We start from the raw sequence: 15,080 nt of genomic DNA, 5'->3' as shown, positions 1-15,080 counted from the left end.
TAAACAAACTCTTGGAACACAATGCCACTCTCAAAATATTTGGTTTAAAACTATAACTATATATAGGCTAATATGACACTCAAACAAGAAGTTGTTTTCTCCTTTACCACCATTTCTCATTTTACCTCCTTTTCTTCATCATCACTTGTTAGTCGTGTAACATTCACTTGTCTGTAGTTTGCATCCATCCACAGACCTTCAGTGTCACCTGCAGCCCAACATGGGGGATATCTTCTGAAGTAAGGAAATCTGGAATCTGCATGAGAAGTCAGGGTTAAAATCATGTTATCTGTTTTTCTGTCATTTCAGTCCAGTTGCTTTTTTGTATCTTAAATGATACAGCTTGGATGAAGTTTGGGACACAATTATTGTTGGTCTAATACTGAGGTACTATTTTCTTCTTCTTTGTTCTTGTCCTTATTAATCCTTTTTTGTGATTATTTGTTTTTTCTTACTAGTGTTACTTGAACTCCAGATCGTTTGCAGGGATTTAACCCCCTTCATCAGAAAACCTACAGTTTTGGCCCTTAATCTAGGGTAAATGAGACGCAAATAACCTGCATATGTAACTCTCCTGCACATCAATAAACAAACAATCACCTCTTATTTTTTTACAAACAAAAGATAATGGGGTAGGTGTTTTCAGCTGCCAGGCTGTTATTTATCCCTTGAGCATAAGACTCTAATTTATTTTGTTCTCTTTTTTGTAATCATTCAATCAGGCCCTGGTTGACATTATGGCGCTCTCGATCCACATGCAGAACACATTGATAATAGATGGAAATGTTCCTTTGGTGAGCACCTGGTCTCTCATTGAAGATGTTATTTAAGAAATCTATACAACTTTCAATACCCGGCCACATTTGTTTAATCAGGCCTAATTTGCTGCACTAAAGAAGACGTTGTATATTACAGAGGTTATAAAAACCTGATCTACTTCAATATCTTATGTTTGATAAGTTTTTAATTCACTTCCTTATTTCTCTTCTGCTGCCAAGTTTAGATAACCTATCTCTGGCAAAACGGGTTCAACCACGTTTTCCCGTCAATCAATTACATAAGAGGGAGGAGTCAGGAAGTTCTCATTTCTAGTAATTATTCCGAATAGATTCATAGAGAATCTATGAGTGTTTTATTTTTATTCACTTTCTAACTTACAGAACCAGAATTCAGCCATCCCAGCCTTGGACCAGATTATTTTTGTGGAGTGGACCTGACTCTGGGCTTCTTGGGGGCTGCAGGTGGAACATTTTTAATAGTTAAAGGGCATCATGGACAAAATGATAACTGAAATGGATGTGATGACACATATGATTTTTACACAGCCAAACATTTTGGAGTGCGAGTGGAGTGAGGACGGACAGACAGACACATACATAGATAGACACATACATAGAGAGATACATAGATAGAGAGATAGAATAAATTAATTCTGTCGGTTCAATAACTTTTTTTTACTTGCAGCTAATAAACCAAATTTCAGAAATTACTTATTGTTGGTGTAAGACTGAGATACTATTTTTTTCTCCTCTGTTTTTGTTCTTTTTGTAACCTTTTTTGTGCACATTGTTTTCTTACTAATGTTACTTGAACTCAAGATTGTTTGCAGGGGTTTAACCCCCTTCATCATAAACCTAAAGTTTTGGCCCTTAATCTAGGATAAATTAGACGCAAATAACCTGCATATTTAACTCCCCTGCACATCAGTAAAGAAGCAATCACCTGTAATTTCTGAAACTAAAGATAATGGGGTAGGTGTTTTCTGCTGCCAGGCTGTTATTTATCCCTTAGGCATAAGACTCTAATTGGTGTGAATGCTGACTCAGCATTCACACTGTGTGTATTGTATGTATTCTACTTATTTATTCCACCGCGTTTTTCGGTTCGCTACTCCTTCCACATTTTTCAACGTATTCAAACCATTAAAACATTTGGCTCATTCAGGATCGATGCGGAATGACTTTTCTCATTCATACCATTCAAAAATTCCGACATTCTCGTTTTTTCCCGAACAAAAATCCCATCTGAATGAATGGGTGGAATGTTGGTGTAATGGGTGAAAATTTTCTCATTTTCAAAATTTTTTAACCTTTTTCACGACTTTACAGCTCATTCATACATTCAATTAGAAACTCCATTCCACTTTATGGAAATATTCACACATCTTTCAGCTTTCTTCAAGTTATTTCAACTTTTTCATATCATTCATACTTCATCACAGTCACGTTTCAAAGTTCATAAAGTTTCAGCGAAATGTTCAAAATCACAGTGCGGAATGTCATCGTCACAGGGGAGAGGATGTTGAAAAGTAAATTGGACACCTTCTAAACAAATTGAAACTGAGGCCACAATTTTCACTCCACATACATAACTTTGGCATAAAATGGTAGGTATTTCTTTAGATGGGTTATCAAAACTAAAAAATGTACACTTTTGCCAGGAGATGCCTAATTGACACAGAAACTTGACCAACTGCCCCATCTGCTCCAATGTTAAATCTAAGTCCAAGTCTGAGCACTTTTGTATGTCGCTGCCCTGGCCACATTTTTGGCAGCCGAGACCTGCAATTTACCTGACTGCTTCACCAGGCCCTCGTGGTGCTGTGATTTGATTTGTGTGCTGATAGCATTTAAAGGCTTGAAACAATGACAGGAGTTTGAGATGGTGTTTTCACCTGAAATGTCAGTGAAATCAATTGCCCATCCAAGGAGTCACACAGCTGGTGCTAATTAACCATTACCACGGCAACAGTTGAGTTCAGTTGGAGGTCAGCTGACACACATGAACACTACACAGCATTTTTCAAGGCTGGTCTTTCATTTTAAACTCCTCCATCATCCTCATCACCTCCTCAGTCATCTTCATCATTTCATCCTTCAACTTCTTCACACATTAAACATGTCAATTCAGTTAACCCCCAGCTGTTCAACATAAATTGAAGTATTTAACATCTGTCATTCAACACATAGCAATTCAGTCAGCGTCAGCTTCTTTCAACCTCTTTCATACATGATTTATATTAATAATTTTCAAGCTCAGCATTAACTGTTTAGCGTCAGCTCTTCAACAACATATTCCACATCTCTCATACTTATATTCATTAAAATGTCATGCACAGCATTAGCAGTTTAGCGTCAGCTATTCAGCATACAGCATTCACACCACAATTTCCTGTTTTTTTATTCACTTTTTTACTTCTCTTCCGCTGCCAAGTTTAGAGAACGTGTCTCTGACAAAACGAGTTTAACCACTGTTTTACCATCAATCATTTACATAAGAGGGAGGAGTCAGGAAGTTCCCATTTCTAGTTACGGATCTGTATAGATTCATAGTGAAAGTCCATTGCCTCTAATAACTTACTGAGGCTTTGATGCAGGTTTTTACGGATTAATCAAAGACACATGCATAACACACTTCAGCGACTTTCTTGTGTGTGAAGACTGGTAAAAGATACAGTAGTATTTTTTGTTCACACAGAGGAATGAAACCGTACTGCAGCCAAACCATGAAGAGCTCTTCTCTCCTTATTCTCATGCTGAACACCTTCTGTGCCTCTACACAAAGTAAGAGTTTTACTGTACTTTGTTCTTGTGAAGACTGAAACTTAAAGGTTTTGAAAGTTTCTGTAGAGAATATTTGCTTTTTAGACTATGTAGCTATTTGTCCTTAAAGGTTAACACCAGTACATTTATAATTCTCATTTCCATTTCTTTGTTTTTCAGTTCCCCATGAAATTGTCTATGTTGTGGGCTGCTACGAGAACAGCACAACTGAAGTTCAGTTCGAGTTTGATAGTGAGGAGATTTTACACGTGGATTTTGAAAGACAAGAGGTTGTCTACAACGTGCCGCCTTTGTTTGTGGTGAACCCAAGTGAAGTATTTAGCGACCTTCATGTTTATAAAAATGCTTTGAAAGCGAAGAGAACATGTGCTATAGCGCTATCTTTTTTAAAATTTGAGGAAAAAGAAATACATCCAGAAGAAGCAAAAGGTAAGTAAACATCATTATTTATCTATGCTATGCTGTGAAGTGATTGACGAAATGGTGAAGGATTTTAATTGACCTTTGACCCTTTTAAAGACCCCCCTGAGAGCATCCTCTACCCTGCAGAAGAAGTTCAGCTGGGAGTTGAAAACACCCTCACATGCTTTGTCAATCACTTCTACCCACCTTACATCAAAGTCAGCTGGACCAAAAATGACCTCCCGGTGTCGGAGGGGGTGTCGCTCGGACAATATTATCCCAATGACGATCAAACTTTCCACACGTTCTCAACCCTGGAGTTCACGCCAAGGGAGGGGGACATTTACAGCTGCACTGTGGAGCACTTGGCCCTGGAGAGGCCTCAAACAAGGATCTGGCGTGAGTGTTTTATTTTTAACCACTTAAACAAACGTTTTGTTGGTCTTGTAAAGATGCATTCACTTTCTTACTTCCTCTACAGAACCAGAATTCAGCCATCCCAGCCTTGGACCAGATGTTTTCTGTGGAGTGGGCCTGACTCTGGGCTTCTTGGGGGTCGCAGTTGGAACATTTTTAATGGTTAAAGGGCATCATGGACACAAATGATTACTGAAATGGATGGTGATGATGACACATTTAAATTTTACACAACTGATCACGCGTATATTGTCTTTTTAACCATGAACTGATTTAGAGAGAGGGTATGACTATCAGTCCTGCAGATGTTATTTCTTTCTATAGTTTAATTAAGATCTAAATAATTGAAGAGAGTACTTTATGCATGTTTTGTACACATTTGCTCCCCTTCAACAAAAGTTACATAAACTTGTTTTAAATCAAGAGGAGAGTTATTTAAACAGATCCATGAAGCTTACCATTTGAGACCAAAAAGAAGCAGTGTGAATGCAAAACTTTGGTCTTACAATAGTTATAATCTAAAGCAGTAAAGTCACTAATCTGCTTTTTTATTAAGGGAAGCCTTTTGGATTTTTTACATTATATGTAAAACTGAGCTTTATGGTCGAATTTAATTACACTTCCTTGTAATGTATTTACTGTACATTCTAGCATATTGTAGCTTTGTTAAAGGGTAAATGGACTGTACTTACATAGCACTTTTCTAGTCTTATGACCAGTTGAAGCACTTTACACTACGTGTCACATTCACACACTGATGGAAGAGGCTGCTACGTAAAATGCCTAACTGTCAATCAGTCATCACAGTCACACACACAGTTTCTTGCCCAAGGACACGTAGACTGACAGAGCTGGGGATCGAACAACTGACCTTCTGATTAGAAGACAACCAACTCTACCCCTGAGCCACATCTGATTGTACAAACATTACAATGTAACATGTCTGTTTGGATATATATGCAATACAAGAATGTTAAGGTTTCAATAAAACACTGTTGTCTGTATTTTAATTGTTGTATAAAATAACCTTTATCAGGTAAAATGTCAATCAATCATTAAATATCGACCTGTGCAATGAGACGTTCAAGTTTTAAATTCCTCTGATAGTCACCGCAGTCTCCCAGAGTTCAGTATTTAGTGTTTAGTAAATAGAGTCACAATAGGCCACAGATCTTTTCTGTTCAGTTTATACATTAGCGCAGAGAGGTGATGAGCTGCAGCAGCTTTGCAGGAGACCTTTATAAATAAAAAGGTCATTGTGTAGTTTTCTTGAGTGGAGGAGCCATCATGTGTGTTTTACCTGTGTTGATTATGTTACATTTCACTCCTTCTATGGCTTAAATGTAATTTCTAGCAATGCGCACTGGGGCGGGTTTGTCATAGCTGGGTGGAGGGAAGCAGACAATTTAGTGGGTGAAGTATTTTCTGTTGACCAGTTGATCAGTCATTATTTATTGCTTTTTGTTTCAGTACTTTGATCGTTACTTGGACTTTGGATTCAGGAGGGTCTTTAAAGGGGTCAAAGGTCAATTAAAATCCTTCACCATTTCGTCAATCAATTCACAGCATAGCATAGATAGATAATGATGTTTACTTACCTTTTGCTTCTTCTGGATGTATTTCTTCTTCCTCAAGTTTTAAGAAAGATACAGAAAACTTGTTTTAAATCAAGAGGAGAGTAATTTAAACAGATCCATGAAGCTTACCATTTGAGACCAAAAAGAAGCAGTGTGAATGCAAAACTTTGGTCTTACAATAGTTATAATCTAAAGTCAGTAAAGTCACTAATCTGCTTTTTTATTAAGGGAAGCCTTTTGGATTTTTTACATTATATGTAAAACTGAGCTTTATGGTCGAATTTAATTACACTTCCTTGTAATGTATTTACTGTACATTCTAGCATATTGTAGCTGTGTTAAAGGGTAAATGGACTGTACTTACATAGCACTTTTCTAGTCTTATGACCAGTTGAAGCACTTTACACTACGTGTCACATTCACACACTGATGGAAGAGGCTGCTACGTAAAATGCCTAACTGTCAATCAGTCATCACAGTCACACACACAGTTTCTTGCCCAAGGACACGTAGACTGACAGAGCTGGGGATCGAACAACTGACCTTCTGATTAGAAGACAACCAACTCTACCCCTGAGCCACATCTGATTGTACAAACATTACAATGTAACATGTCTGTTTGGATATATATGCAATACAAGAATGTTAAGGTTTCAATAAAACACTGTTGTCTGTATTTTAATTGTTGTATAAAATAACCTTTATCAGGTAAAATGTCAATCAATCATTAAATATCGACCTGTGCAATGAGACGTTCAAGTTTTAAATTCCTCTGATAGTCACCGCAGTCTCCCAGAGTTCAGTATTTAGTGTTTAGTAAATAGAGTCAAATAGGCCACAGATCTTTTCTGTTCAGTTTATACATTAGCGCAGAGAGGTGATGAGCTGCAGCAGCTTTGCAAGAGACCTTTATAAATAAAAAGGTCATTGTGTAGTTTTCTTGAGTGGAGGAGCCATCATGTGTGTTTTACCTGTGTTGATTATGTTACATTTCACTCCTTCTATGGCTTAAATGTAATTTCTAGCAATGCGCACTGGGGCGGGTTTGTCATAGCTGGGTGGAGGGAAGCAGACAATTTAGTGGGTGAAGTATTTTCTGTTGACCAGTTGATCAGTCATTATTTATTGCTTTTTGTTTCAGTACTTTGATCGTTACTTGGACTTTGGATTTGGTTTTATGGAACGATACACATCACAGTTACAGCCCAGCTTCACTCTAAGCATGATCTAAGCCACTAGTCACTACATTTAGCATAGTTTTTTATAGTTCAAAATGAATGAGGTGTGTTACTACCGATTACTTCTTGAGATCTGTTTGTAACACACACGGTACATTTTGTGGAGAAGTGGCACGCATGCGCCACATGTGCCACACCTACTAAGAGGAACGTGTTTAACAGTCAGCTGCTTTACTTCCTCATATTCTCTGTGTGAAATAATTTCTGACTTTTCATACATCTGTTCTCATGTGTCACCATGCTTACATGCAGCTTCTTTCCACTGCTCTGTATTCTGTTCATTTCAGGAGCAGGTAAGCAACATTGAAATAAAAGCTTTGAATTGTTTTGTTGCAGCTGAAAAGAGAAACTTGATCGACAGTGTGAGAGTAGATCAGCAACTTTTAACGTCTTCTAACTCTTGTTGCTTTTATGTTACAGAAGCGCTCTTTGGTTATGGCTTGCTTCGCTGCCAGTTTACTTCACCTGATGATGTTGTTTATCTGGCGCAAATCTTCTACAACAAGGTGCTCTTGGGTGGTTACAACAGCACTGAGGGAAAATACACCGGCTACACAAAGAAGGCAAAAGAATTCGTAGATGTCCTCAACAAAAATCCTACTTTTCTGAAAGAAGAGAAAATTAATTTAGAGAAATGCAAGACCCACACCGCCTTTGCATTTGAAGTCCTTTCAAAACCAGGTGATTTACTATTTCATTTCACAGTGTTTTTATCAGTTTATATGTGGTATCAATACATTTCTTACTGGTTACTTGCAGCAGGACAAATATGCAAGTACAAGAGGACAATGATGTTGTTTCATAGAAATAAAGTAGAGAGGTCTTTACAGTGTTTTCTGTGTTTTTGCTAAATTACTGAATGTTTGTAATTATCGGATTAAAAAACAAAGCTATTTATTAATTTTATAAATACCATATTAAATGGTACAAAGATGTGAAAATGATAACAAAAAAATGTGAGTCACTCCATTTGCACTGATAGAATAGTATTTGTTGATATAATGTACAGTGCATTCAATTTAAATGGTTTTAAAGGTTCTTCCTTAGAGTTGTAATCTCAAAGATCTCAGTTTCGCTCTCTTTGGCGGCACCTATGGAGATAAACCCAGATATCAAGACAGTGTCGCATGTGTGACGTCCAAGGTTGGCTCCGGTTGTAACGGTTGAAACTCTTGATTTTCCTTGCTGACAGTCGCTTTCCTTTTTAGAGTTTTAGAGTTCACCTGAGTGTCAAACTACCCTCTCTGGCAGACCAACCACTGCTGGGTGACGGAAAACGCGTCACTAACTGGGCACCGCTTGTGATTTTTTTCCGCAAAAGTCGCCACCAACACAACGTCCAAAATACTGAAAATTCAAAGGCTTTCATCAGTGGGCCATCGCAGCAATCGTCATTGTGTTACCTCATTTGGCGATAGATAGTGACTTAACAGACATTTTTTAAAATGAAATCTAAGAGATTACTTTAATGCAAATTTGATACCTTCTACACTTCAGCCTCCCATTGGTCCCCAGTAAGTATTTTAGTGGGTCTGCTATAAAATATTAAATTAATTTGCAAAAATTCGAACCATTATTAGTTCATATTTAGTGGTTCTGTCATTTCATGCCATCTTGTTGTGTCCGTTTGTTCTTTCCTGTAGTCGAGCCGTCAGTCAGGCTGAGCTCAGTTAAGGTGGCAGGAAGCAAACACCCCAACATTCTCGTCTGCAGCGCATACAGCTTCTACCCCAAACAAATCAATGTGACTTGGCTCAGGAACGGAAAAGAGGCGACATCTGATGTGACGTCCACGGAGGAGCTGCCCGATGGGAACTGGTTTTACCAGATCCACTCCTACCTGGAGCTGACGCCCACATTTGGAGAGAAAATCTCCTGTAAGGTGGAGCACGCCAGCTTCCAAACGCCCAGGATTTATGAGTGGGGTAAGAGAGTGACAGGAGCTGTGAGGTGTGGTCCGTCACATTGAATTCATGAATATGTAAATCTAATTTGTGTAAAAATGTAAAAGTGTTTGTGATAAATGTGTTTTCAGGGTCAATACCCGAGTCTGAGAGGAACAAGATCGCTGTCGGGGCATCAGGGCTGCTGCTGGGTCTGGTCTTCATGTGTGCTGGGATAATTTCCTACTTAAAGAACAGAACAGGTAAGAGACCAGACTAACCAAACAATGGCCTGAACCAGATTCTTTAAACTTCCATTATTAGCATTGAAGGCTAAGAGTTTGTAGAGATAAATAGGCCTTATTAAAGACTACAACAAAACCGATACAATACGTTATTCTGATACTGATACCAGCATCTGTATCCGCCTCTGATACAGCCTACACGTGTTTGTGACTGAAGTGCAACTGGTTGTATCGATGCATATTGTTTCTGTTTTAAATCCTAGAGCATGAACCAAACAGCACAAGTGATTGTTTCCACATCCAAACCTATCACTGTTAATGTAGCAGGAAGTTTTGACCGCATTAGGGAAACAAACTGCAACACTTCAACAAAAAAATGATTGTGACAAATTTTTTGTGACATTGTTTGTCTTTGGTTTTTATTGTAGGACGGATTTTGGTGCCACAAAGTCAGCCTGCCATGTGAGGATTAAATGAATAAGAGGGGTTTTGCTTGGATCAGTTCTCTGTGAGCAGTTCTCATACTCGTTGCTTTGGCCTGTTTTTAACATTTGAAAATATCTTATCAAAATGCATTCTTTTCTTCTGTTCTGTTAATATTTATAATTTAAGAGAGATGGTTTTACATATATGACTTGAATAAATCCTGAACAAATGTCTGGTTCTATTTTTCGATGTATAGGAAAACTTGTATGCATGAGAAAAGAACAAAAACTGAATGTGTTTCGTGATGCTTTTATATGATATACAAGCTGTATACCGGAAATCAGCCATCTGATATCAACATGCAGGTTTCAGATTGCGGATTTTTGTCTGCTACAGGAAACACATTCTGTAAATCACTTGTGTTCTCCTTGTAATGTAAAATAAAAAGGAAAAATATTTTTTTTACACTGGTTTTAACAGAACAATGTCAGTTCCTTTATAGTACTATCATAGTCAGAGTAAAATGTCACACTGTGAGCTTCAGACGTGCTCGTAGGTGGATTTTGTTACCTTTACAGGGTGGAGGTTGATGCCAACAAGCAATGAGTAGTTTACATTTAACAGCTTGTCTAACACATTTATTCTCTATGCCTCACAGTGGTGTTAAATAGACACCTGAAGCTGAAGGCCAGTGGGGAATTATACAAGGATCTATAAAACTGAATAAATTCGTCATATATTACTGTAGGATTTACCAGCCTAAGTGCTCTACAGTTTTAAAAACATAAATATACCTACATTACATGACAAGTTGACCCACTTTCATGCATCAAAGTGTGTCATACAGTGCAGGCCTCAGTAATGTCTCATGGACGAGAGGTAGTGGCGGGGCTGAAACTCACAACAAGGTTAGACTGATAGGACAGACTTGGCTTGTTTAATCCTCACACAAATGATCAGGAGGGAAAGGGATTGGGAGTAGAAATCATGAAATGCGCATAAAGGATGTTAAATGAGTTGTTGGTATTCCTAAGGGTTTTTTGGGGCAATACTCTGCATAGATTGGCTGTCATGCTTGATGGGGAAGACTGTTTTACTTTCCGAATTCTCATTATAGTTCCCAGCAGGAATGCACCATTGTTGTGTTCATCTGCTGAGACTCATAGGATGTTAGGGTCACAGAAATGAGAGGAAATACAAAATAAACTATATGTTGTTGTGTGCATCCAAATTCTAAGGTAATAGGTATTACTAAATGTTTTCTCAGAATTAAATCAATGTGCTGTTTCTTTACAGAACACCTGATATGTTTTTGATTAAACTGAACTATTTGTGGAAAAGTAAATTTGATTGATACATTTGATTTACAGAATTTCAATCCTGTTGATCAAGCAAAAAGTTGAGAAAACATACTGACCCATGTTGCCATACAGTTCCAAATGTGAATTTTTAAGTACTAATCTCAGTCTTGGATATACTTGATAAAACTACTGGTCTGACAAAACAGAGCATTTGAACATGAGCTATACTACACAACAAACAACGGTTTAATTAATTAGAGAAAAAAAATTGAACTTAACTTAACACTAAAGTGTTAACATTCTTCTTTTTTTTCTCCATTATATTAATTTTGAGGAAACATAGAAATATTAGTAGGCTACTAACGGCATTGATGTTCAATACAGTTTGCAGTATCTCTTAAATCAATTCTGCTTAGTTTGGACCACCAGTGCGTCACATTGCCTGTAAGACAGCGTCCAGGACGCACAACGTAACTACTATCACTCCTCATGCGCACTCCGCATGCGCTCTCTGGAATAATGAGCCGTTTTGGGTTCTATTTCATTTTTATCTTTTTGTTGATTAAATGCCCGAGTTTTATCCTCTTCGTGTGTTTCGCCATTTATGTTTACATTCATTACAGAACAAGATAATACAAAGGGTAAGATAAGACGTAAATGTATGATATCTTTTCTGCTGAACGTCCATCAGTTTACAAACACGTCAGGAGATCTCGTCCTTGTTGCTGCGGCTCTGTGTGGCGTCAGTCTGAAGTGATGGAATATGCTGTTCCCGGCTCGGAGGTCGTCCAAAAAACCACCACCAAAACACCGGAGCGGACGTCGCGGTTACGTTGCCGAGCAGCGATAACACGCACTATGGTTGATAAGAGAGGTTATAAAAACACAGACAGAGGATGACTGGAAACAGACACCACAGGGGAGCATTCAGCAAAACATCTGGTAAGATTTACAGACTTATTGAAAGCGTACAAGACCATGTTTGTTTTTTAATCTGAGCACGTGGAGATATTTCTACTCTTAACTCAATACTACCTTTCAGTTTTTCTGTATTTATCTTATTGTATTTTTTTCTTACTCGCCAGGTACTTAAATATGTTACTAAACTTCAAGTTACACTAAACTAGCTATGTTTAAGATGGAAATGTTGTACCGTACTGAATTTATCTGACAGCAATGTCTAGTAGTTAACCTTGCAGACAGTGGACAGCTTACCAACTACAGACTCTAAAAACAGTATGAAAAATATCAATCATTTGATCATCATGTTAAATGTTTATATGTCAGTGCAACTTCAATAATATCCATTTGCACAATATTTGCCTATATAATGGGTATTTTTACTTTATAGGCCTATCTTTTACTTAGGGAACTAACTACTTCTCTCACCACTGAGTGTACTACTGTACCTATATTTTGGTCTATTTGACCTTTTCTCCCTATTCAGCACCACATAATACTACTTTAATCTATTCTACTCTGACCTATCTTATTGTATTCTTTGTTTAACCAATGCACTTTTTTCCCTTTTCTTTCTATTTTATTTCATTCTTTTATAGCTTGCCATTTATATACTCTACAGTACTGTACCTATGCTCTTCTACTCTTAATTTCTTATTATACTCTATTCTCTGCTACCTTTAATCTACCGTATTTTTCTCTACACTATTTCTTAACCTTACTCCAACACCCTCCTTTACTCTTAAAAAAATTAATTAATTAATAAATCACGAAAAATAATCACAAGTTGCATGTCAGTATAAAAGGTCAGAGTTATATGTCAGGTGCAGGCAATGCAACTCTCTTATTGTAGAATGATCAAATATATTTTTTATATAAAGTAATGTTTTGTTGTCTGTCTTCTCCACAGTTTCTCACTGACTACTTCGCAGTAACCCTGCCTGTGTGTTCACCTGTATAGACTGTTTGTACCGATGGGTCTCTCACTCTCAGCCTGGCTGTACAGCAGTGCAGAAGACAGCGCTCCCTCTTCTTCATCAGCTTTCTCATGTCTGGCTGTCCCAACCTCGCCTCGTCTTGCTGTCACTCTGAACTCCACTCCGGTTGCCGCTGGAGACAGTCGCTCACACTGGAGCTCAGTCCACCGTTCTCCTCACTTCATGCTGTCTGCCTGCAAAAAGGAAGTGACACGCTCACCTGTCGAGCTGAGCAGCGATGGAGCGAGGGCGGAGATGGGCGTGAAGAGTGGGCTTCATGTGTGGGAGGTGCTGTGGAACCCCAACCACAGGGGGAGTCACGCCGTCATCGGTATTTCAAGGCAGACATGCCCTCTGCAGGCTTCGGGATACAACGTGCTAATTGGTGGAGACTCACAGTCCTGGGGCTGGGAACTCAAAACCAATCAGCTCTGGCATGCTGGTCAGAGTCTCGGACTTTACCCAGGAAAGAGGAAAATGGGTCACTGTGAGGCTGCAGAGAATTTTAGGCCACTTTCCTCCAATTCAACACACTTAAAGTCGGCAGAGACGCCTTTCCACATCCCTGAGCGCGTCCTGCTGGTCCTGGACGCAGATGCAGGCACTCTGGGAATTATTGTCGATGGCATCTTCCTTGGCGAGGCTTTTAAAGACCTGCCTCTTGGAGTGGAGCTGTTTCCAGCCGTGAGCAGTGTGAGAGGAGGAGCCAGCATACGACTACGATACCTGAATGGTGCAACACGTAAGTATCAGGTTTTACGCAGGTTTTTACACAGATCTGCTTTAGTTACATCTGCTTGGGTCTTATAAACTAACACAGTTTTTCTTTTCTCTCCATAACAGGCGATCCTCCTGCTCTCATGGCTTTATGTGGACTGTCAGTACATCAGTTCTTAGGACAACAGAGACGGAATCAAACAGATAAACTGCCTCTACCCCCTCGTCTCCAGCACTACCTGCTATCTAGTCATTAATTTCTACACATACACACAATAGGAATGTTTTGTGAATAATTGCACAGTGTACAAAGATCTTATGACTTTTATATGAAGTATTATGTATTTATCATTCATCTTATTTATTTATTTATGTAATATATTAATGTACATAGTCCAGTTCACTGATAATATTTTGAAACCAATTTGTACTGTACAGTAAGCAACAAGAAATGTGGGTCATTTTGAGGGTACTATTTCAATAAGGGAATGTATCTTAAACTCTGGCTGTTTCATTCTTTGTGTATAATATAAATGACTTAAATGACTCTGACTTATATTTGATATTCTCATTATTGCTGTTTATTATGTTTCATCCTCTCATAAACTTTGGGAGAAAAGAGAGTAGAGACAGTTTGGTAGTGTTGTTTGGGGGCATGGAGTCTTTCTTTATTGAAAACATAAATCACTGTCAGTAAAGAGAAGTGTTGTTATTGTGGAATAATACGCAGCCCCTCCCTACATAAATGGTTTTCATACTCTCCCCTTGTAAAGTCAGAGGTAACACTCCCTAAAACGAACAGAGAGAAAATACAGTTTGTACTATTTCCTACTTTAATAACAGTAAATACAGCAACTAAATCTTGTTTGTCTGCGTCTTTTGTTCTATGTTGAGCCAGATTATGTAATGTTTATCTGGTCGAAGACAAACGTTCAACTTGGCCAAACATAACCCTGAACGCTGTTGTCATGACAACAGCGGCAGAAGAAGGCACGCGCAAAAAATAAGTGCACGTGAAGGGGGGCTCTCCGGGTAACTGCCTGTTAGAAAAGACATCCGCTTATACTAATTAATTAGACCTTATTAAACGTTAGCTTTACTAAACAAAGTCCCGACAACTGTTGTAAGTATATTTCAGCAACTAAGTTAAGAATGTTAATATAATAATACGTCAGCTTCTACAACATAATAGTTTGTTGGGTTAGTTGAGGCTCGAGGTAGCTAGCATAACGGATAGTTAGCTCTACTGGTCAAAATTGACTTAACACAGTTCTGGCTAACTTATTCCTCAATAGATCAAATTAACATTGTATTTCTTTTTAAATGCTTAATTTTGATATTTTACCTTTTCTTAACATTTAGAAGTTTTTTTCA

General features: G+C 38.2%; 3 protein-coding genes across 4 annotated transcripts; all 3 read left to right on the top strand.

The window, feature by feature from the left end:
• Window positions 1-3,325: 3,325 nt before the first annotated feature.
• Window positions 3,326-5,367, top strand: LOC138583613 (H-2 class II histocompatibility antigen, A-U alpha chain-like). Its single transcript, XM_069655518.1, has 4 exons — window positions 3,326-3,563; window positions 3,723-3,992; window positions 4,083-4,364; window positions 4,447-5,367. The coding sequence occupies exons 1-4, from the start codon at window positions 3,482-3,484 to the stop codon at window positions 4,569-4,571; spliced, it is 759 nt and encodes a 252-aa protein (XP_069511619.1). The 5' UTR covers window positions 3,326-3,481; the 3' UTR covers window positions 4,572-5,367.
• A 1,602-nt stretch (window positions 5,368-6,969) lies between these two features.
• On the top strand, window positions 6,970-10,216 carry LOC138584302 (rano class II histocompatibility antigen, A beta chain-like). 2 transcript variants are annotated; one of them, XM_069656499.1, is made up of 5 exons: window positions 6,970-7,490; window positions 7,621-7,878; window positions 8,841-9,122; window positions 9,233-9,343; window positions 9,754-10,216. In XM_069656499.1, the coding sequence occupies exons 1-5, from the start codon at window positions 7,436-7,438 to the stop codon at window positions 9,789-9,791; spliced, it is 744 nt and encodes a 247-aa protein (XP_069512600.1). In that variant the 5' UTR covers window positions 6,970-7,435; the 3' UTR covers window positions 9,792-10,216. The 2 variants fall into 2 exon arrangements, with proteins under 2 accessions (XP_069512600.1, XP_069512599.1); XM_069656498.1 differs by having other exon boundaries at window positions 6,971-7,490; window positions 7,618-7,878.
• Window positions 10,217-11,437: 1,221 nt separating this feature from the next.
• Window positions 11,438-14,555, top strand: LOC138584574 (SPRY domain-containing SOCS box protein 2). Its single transcript, XM_069656843.1, has 3 exons — window positions 11,438-11,994; window positions 12,923-13,731; window positions 13,833-14,555. Exons 2-3 carry the CDS (start codon window positions 12,987-12,989, stop codon window positions 13,961-13,963), a joined length of 876 nt encoding a protein of 291 aa, XP_069512944.1. The 5' UTR covers window positions 11,438-11,994; window positions 12,923-12,986; the 3' UTR covers window positions 13,964-14,555.
• Window positions 14,556-15,080: the final 525 nt, after the last annotated feature.

Source organism: Semicossyphus pulcher, unplaced genomic scaffold (assembly GCF_022749685.1).
Source record: "Semicossyphus pulcher isolate SPU_LCO1_2020_fin unplaced genomic scaffold, fSemPul1.0.p SCAF_9, whole genome shotgun sequence".
In the NCBI taxonomy this organism is placed as follows: domain Eukaryota; kingdom Metazoa; phylum Chordata; class Actinopteri; order Labriformes; family Labridae; genus Semicossyphus; species Semicossyphus pulcher.
This window is presented reverse-complemented; position numbering and strand designations above follow the sequence as displayed.